At 63.3% G+C, this 6,613-nt stretch overlaps 1 protein-coding gene across 1 annotated transcript in view; it reads right to left on the bottom strand.

Annotated features, from left to right (window-relative positions):
- Window positions 1–6,613, bottom strand: part of AGRN (agrin) — a 32,531-nt gene that overhangs the window by 14,649 nt on the left and 11,269 nt on the right. The window contains exons 3-4 of the mRNA XM_011956413.1: window positions 5,727–5,774; window positions 4–68 (exon numbers count right to left, since the gene is read on the bottom strand). Coding sequence (XP_011811803.1) covers window positions 4–68; window positions 5,727–5,774 — 113 coding nt within the window. The remainder of the gene's footprint in view (window positions 1–3; window positions 69–5,726; window positions 5,775–6,613) is intronic.

The raw sequence follows: 6,613 nt of genomic DNA, 5'->3' as shown, positions 1-6,613 counted from the left end.
CGCCCGGCCCGGCCCCTCCGCGTTGGGCTCGCACACGGCGCCGAAGCCGCACAGCATTCCCCGGCACGCTGGGGCGGGTTGGGGAGAAGGCTCAGGGTGCCGGGGCGCCAGTACCCACGTCCACACGCCCGCGAGACCTTGCCGTGCTCGCGGCCCGCGCCTTCACCCCCCGCGCCACATCGGGGGTTCACCATGGACACGGACACGCGTGCATGCGCTCAAAGGACCGGCCCTGCCCCTCGCAGATCCCGCCCGCCGAGGGTTCCCGCCAGCCCCGGGCCTCTCCAGGGGGGAACATTCTCCCCCACCCCGCCCCTGCAGCCGCGGAGGCACCCGACTGTTTCTGCGACGGATGAGCACCCACTTCCCACCCACCTCGTGCGTCCCCAGCGAAAAGCAGAGACGCCTGGAAATCAACTCGGGCACAAGCGGCCCAGGCCCCAGTTCTGCTCAGGGGCCCTTACACATCGGCACCGGAGCACCTCACCGATTCACCCCACGGAGCCCGGAGAGCCCCTTCCTGCGCTGCTGCAGCGTCCAGCACACCTGAGCCCTGCCGCCTCCTGCCTGGGTCGCGCCTGACGGCCCCACGGGGGCGGGGTGTGAGGCCAGGTCACAGCTCTGACCCATCTCTGGCGCCTCCCTGACTGCTCCCTGCACCCAAGATGGGTGGGGGATCTTCTTCCAGCGGCCTCCCTCTCCCCAACTCTTCCCCAGCTTCCCTGGAGAAGTGCAAATTCCTAGCCGCCGCCTCTACTTTAATCTCCTACTCTTCCTGGCCAGCCCCCAACCCTCGGCAGGCCTGTGCCTTCTGCAGCCTCCCATCGCTCCCTGCGATCCCTGGGACACCCACACGCCCCCTCCTCCCTGGGCGTCCCCCTTGCCCCCCACCTCACCCCTGCCTCCTCCATCCCCCTCACTCTCTGTCAAAGTGACTTTCCTTCTTGGGGAGGTGCAGGAACTGTTGCTCATTTTAGTTCTTACTGTTGCAGACCACAGCGCCTGGCACACATCCCATCACCAGACCTCAACGTGGCCAACAAAGCTGCCTCAGGCTCGTTAAAACCCACAGCCCCTGCGGCAGCCCATCCTGAGCACCCCCACCCCCCAGCATGGCCCACCCAGGATCAGGGAAGGGCCCATTAGGGGCTGCAGCTGTCTGGATTTAATAAATGTTTAATTGGGTCCAATTATCATTAATAAGTCATGTCAGAGGGGTGGCTACCACCCATCACTTCCCAGCAGGCTCACAAAATGGGGCAGGAGGAAACCCCCCCCCACCCCATCTCCAAGGAGGGTGGTTGCACCGGGAGCTGGAGCCAGCTGTTGCCATGGCAACAGCTCACCCCAGGCTCTGGCACTCTCTGTCTGGGTGTCCCTGCCCCCACCCCAGAAGGTTGAGTGAGGGTCATCAGCCTGCCATCCCCGCAACCTACCCATGCTCCCCGCCCCCCCATCCCTGTCCTCCTCCCCAAACCTTGGCTGTGCCGCCACCCCTCTTCTGCTCCTCTCCCACCTCAGGTCCTGCAGCTAGGCTGCTCAGTTCTGCATTACCCACTGTGGGACTGTGGGCAGGTTCTCACCTGCCTGGGCCTCAGTGTCCCCTTCTGTGAATAGGAGCAATAGGACCTACCTCCCAGGACTGTGGGGTTAAATGGGCCAGTATCTGCAAAGCTTAGAGGATGCCCAGAACACAGCACTCTGTGGCCCGTCTGCTCCCATAAGTAGTCATGAGGGCTGCCATCACCACTGGCCTCCCATGGTCCCGGCTCAAACCAAACTCAAACCACATGCACCCCTGGCCCCTTCACTTCCCGTCTGGCTCCCCTTCCTTCCCCTCAGCACCTCCCTCTCCCTTTGGCCCTGCCATGTCCAAGGCCCTGGGACTCCCAGTCCAAATCCAACAGGCACCTGCCGATGCCCAACCAGCTGTTCTCCTGGGCTTCAGCTGGACCTGTGGACCAATGGTTCCCCCCAGGTCCCAACCCCACGGCCAAGGACCCAGTCACCTCCCTGCACCTGGGTTCCTGAGCCTTTCTCCCCTTGTGGTCACCTTGGCCCAGCCAGACCTCTCCCAAGGCCCTGACACCACAGCCAAGGGCACTGTTTCTGGATGGCTGGCATGCTCCTCATCCACCAGGACCTGCAGCTCCCTCTATAGTCCAGCCCAAGGTCGGTCCTGCTGCATCCCAAGACAGAGTCTTGGGGAAGAAGGTGATGACGGCAGCTCACCAGGATGAGCTGGGCTGGGCTGCCTGCAGGGTCATGGAGGTGGGTCATGGAGGTGCACGGAGAGCAGGCTCTGGGGTGGGAGACTAGAGATACCTTAGGGACAGGTCCTGAGTGACCAGCTGCTGGACCAATGTGGCAGTGGAGAGACTCTGGGTACCTGGGGGGGACCTTGAAGCCGGGCTGAGCACTGGCCCCCCCATCCCCATCTGGTGTGCAGGGCCAGGTTCTGGCCCCTACCCCCTGCCTCCAGGGCCTCAGAGAGTCCGCTCCTCTTGGGATATGGCCCCAGCTGTGGAGTGGGGGTGGATCTCCCTCACAGCATCTGATGGTGTGACACTGCCATCCAGCCCAGAGTTTAAAGGTCACAGTGCTGGTCCCTCCCTCCTATCCCCATCCAGGCTGGAAACACATCTGCCCCTCAAGAGTGAGCTCAGGGCCAGGCGCGGTGGCTCAAGCCTGTAATTCCAGCACTTTGGGAGGCTGAGACGGGCGGATCACGAGGTCAGGAGATCGAGACCATCCTGGCTAACACGGTGAAACCCCGTCTCTACTAAAAAATACAAAAAAAAAAAAAACTAAGCCGGGCGAGGTGGCGGACGCCTGTAGTCCCAGCTACTCCGGAGGCTGAGGCAGGAGAATGGCGGGAACCCGGGAGGCGGAGCTTGCAGTGAGCTGAGATCTGGCCACTGTACTCCAGCCTGGGCAACAGAGCAAGACTCTGCCTCAAAAAAAAAAAAAAAAAGAGTGAGCTCAGGAATCACCGCCTCCGGGAAGCCCCACACCCCATTCTCCGCTCACACTGCAGGCTTAGGTGAGGGGCAGCTCCCATCACTGTGCTGAGTCCACCTCACAACTACTTGCTTCCCCACAGGCCTAGGGGATCATAGAGGCTCCACACGAGATCACCTGAAGACAGGTGCACGTGGTGACGGCACACACGCATCTACCCACCAGGCACAGCGCATCGCAGCAGCCAAACCCCGAGACGTCAGGCCACTCGTCTCCCCAGCCAGCTGGCAGGAGGAAGGTGAGACAAAGCTGAGGCCGCCTGACAAGGCCACACGGCTAGAAATGCCAGCGCTAGGCTCAGATGCATCCGTGGTCTGGTCACCCGCCCACATGGCCCCTCATAGATGCAGGTGACACACCTAGGCCCCTGTGAGCCCTGTGTTCCCAATGGTTCATTTTTGGGGGTCCTGCCACGTCTGTTCTAGCTCCGTCTCCTGCAGGAGCCCCTCCCCGGCCACTCGGCCTCCCCACCCACTCTCCCGCAGCGTGACGGGTCCCCCCACCATGTGCAATGCTGGAGGCGGCAGTACTTTTTATAGGAGTGGGTATATTTAACTCCCTTCCTGGTCCTGGGTAGGCTGGGGGATGGAGAGGATGCCCCAGCCCTGCTGTGAGCTATGGCCCGTAACTATGACGGCAGTGAGGTAGCGCGTGGGTCACGATGGCCTTGGCGTGGAGCCCTCCGTGACTGTGTGGCAAGGCGGGCTGTGGCTGGGTGCAGGGGGCAGTATGTAAAGAAAAGGAGACACTCCCCAGCCTTCTGAGTGTCAGGACAGGAGGCTGAGGATGCTAAGAGAGGGGACCTCCCACCGGAGCACATCTTTAAATCCAGATGGCTCCAGGCCTGTGGCTCACAGGTGGTGGAAACTCAGTTCTTGCCCTGGCCCTGCCCAGCCCCAGCCACCAGCACAGACCTGTCTCCTTCCCAGGACACAGCCCACTGGGAGGGTTCAGGCCCCTTCCTGCAAGACTCGGGTCCTTCTCTGAGTCCATACCCTCCTGCCCCCAGTCCTGGAGCTACCAGGAGGGAGAGGGTCTTCCAGCACAAGCCAGCTGCTCACCTACCTGCTCTCCCAGCCCATGTCCCGTCAAATGCCTCAGGTCACAAACCACCCATAGTGCTGTGCTGCCCTGTCCAACAGGGCTCCTGAGTCTCAGGAAGGGGGACAGCAACCCCACTGGGAGGAGTCCCTCAGAGGCCTCGGTCACCTTGGCCATGCAGACCGGTCTCCTCTCCCCACAGTCCAAGAGGAGCCTGGCGCGCTGAGGAGCCTTTGGGATCTCGCAGGAACATTCTGGGGGGTGGGGGTTGGAGGGCCATCAGGGGCTGGGGGCCAACAGACAGGTTGTAGCGCTAGAACCCGGGGTAAGACTGGTTCGCACAGCCACCATTCCCCGTTCCCACTGCCCAGCTCCTCACCCCAGGCCAGCGCTGCCCCAGCCCTGAGTCCCTGGGACCAGGAGCTGAGTAGCTCAGTGTGGAAGAACCACTGTCCACTTGCTGGTACGCGGCTTCAGGAGCAAAGCACAGCTGACTGCAGGCCACCCCAGCCGGGCCGGCGGCCGAGGAAGCAGAGTCCCTCCATCTCATGCTCCTCAATACAGCTCCGGTTCCCAGGTGCCCAAACTCCACACTCCCAGGGAAGACTCCACCCTATCTTTCAGACCACTGAGAACCCCACGCTGCCCCACCCCTCAGCACAGGTGGGTATCACAGGGCCCCCTGCCCAGGCCAGACCACCTCCTCCGGCCATCATCCCCGACTCCCAAGACCTGGAAAGTGGCCCAGACAATCTATGCAGCCCAGGGCCCTGTCCTCAGATCACCTCAGGATTTCCCCAGGTCATCCTCCCCACCCCGTGTCCTGATCAGGAAGGCCTCACAGCGCAGCCCCTGCACAGACAGTCCTGCACACGCGACTGAACGCAAGTGAGACCCACTGACGGGGCAGGTGCTGAGAGAAAACCTGGGTGCTCCTTCTCCACCTGCTGGAGAGGACCCCAGGTTTGGCAAGGGTGTCACCAGTCCCCCCGTCCGTGCTCCCCGGCCGCACTGACCGCCTCCTCTCTTCCCCTCATACACTCCGATGACAGTAGCCCAAACACCAGCAGCACCCCCAGGAGGACAGGCCCCACCTCACAAAGCAGATCAACAAGGTCAGCCCGCCCCTCCATCACTTGTGCCCCCCCCCATGACAGCCTGCAGAGTCCCAGGGACAGACTGCGGCCTTCCAGGCCCCTCCCCAGACAGCTGTCACTGATCAGGCCAGGGCCCTCCCCCAGCCCAGCCTTCCCTCTGACCTCCTGTCCGCTTCCAGCCTCTGTCCAGCCCCACCCCTTACTGAACAGGGAGAAGGAAGGACAATGGAGCGGCGCCCCCTGACCAGACTCTGGCCCTGCCCCACAGGTCTGACATCTCCTCACCACCCGGGGGTCCCAGGACTTGTTTCCAGTTTTGAGGCTGAGGGGACTGAGGCCCAGAGAAGTGAGAGTCGTGCTCTAGTGCCGCCAGGCCAGGGCCTCCAGACAGCGAGTTCCCACTGCTGCCTACTATTGCAGACTCCCAGGACAGACCCAGGTGCCCCTGTCCAGCCGCCTCCGCACTCCAGACATACTCCACACATCTGGAGTGCACACCTCCAAATGGCCCTTGACTCCCAAGCGTGCCACAGCCCATCCAGGTCCCCCAAACTCAGCCCCACTCACCATCAGGAGGCGTCGGAGGCACCGGAGTAAAGTGGATCCCAGGTTTATCTGGAAGAAAACAAACCCCCAAGTTAGGCCCCTCTGAGCAGGCCCCTCCCTGTCCCATCCCTTTGCCCAGCCTGGAAAGGGGCACCCCTGCCCACCGACCTCCCTCCCCTCCCCAGCCTCAGGGATCCAGGCAGGGGTGCCAAAGGGTCCAGCCCTGACCCCATGGGCTGGCTGAGGCCTGAGACGGAGGCCCCTGCTTTTCTCTGCCCCTACACCCAAACGGTCATGGCCTGACTCCTGTCAGATGGGGCCCCAGCCACAAGGGTGCAGGCAGGCCCCACTGCCCTGGAAGAGTCCACTGCAGGCCCTACCTTAACCCCAGCTGCGGGCTCTCAGTGTAGCCGGCTGCCCCTCCCTCCCCAGCTACCGCAGGAACTGTTTCTGCAGCTTTGGGAGAGAGCCAGGCCCACTGAGAGTCCAAGGACAGGCCTCCAGGGACCAAGGGGTCCACAGAGTGACCCATCCCATCCCCCTGAAGCTGTCGGCGGCGCCGCGGCCTCCAGCCTCTATGTGCAGGGACTTCGGGTTGGGGCTTGGCCAGTGCGGCGCCCCGCCCGTGGCCACCTACAGTTGTTGAGGAACAGCAGCACTGCGAAGCCCAGCGTGGCGGTGGCCAGCAGGATCAGGCAGGCGTTGCACGGGACCATGAAGCCTCGCACCAGCAGGGAGGCGCCAGGCGGCTGCCGGGTGTCCCGCGCCAGCGGCAGCGGAGGCATGGCCCGAGGCTCGGCTCTGTGCCCCACTCTCAGAGTGTGGGGGCTCCTCACGGGGTGCCCTTGGGCCTCTTCAGGGCTGCTCGCCCCATCCTGGGACCCCTGGGGCGGCGGACAGCAGCTGTG

Source organism: Colobus angolensis, unplaced genomic scaffold (assembly GCF_000951035.1).
Source record: "Colobus angolensis palliatus isolate OR3802 unplaced genomic scaffold, Cang.pa_1.0 Scaffold416, whole genome shotgun sequence".
Lineage (NCBI taxonomy): Eukaryota > Metazoa > Chordata > Mammalia > Primates > Cercopithecidae > Colobus > Colobus angolensis.
Note: the sequence above shows the minus strand (reverse complement) of the source record. Positions and strands in the feature narration are given on the sequence as shown.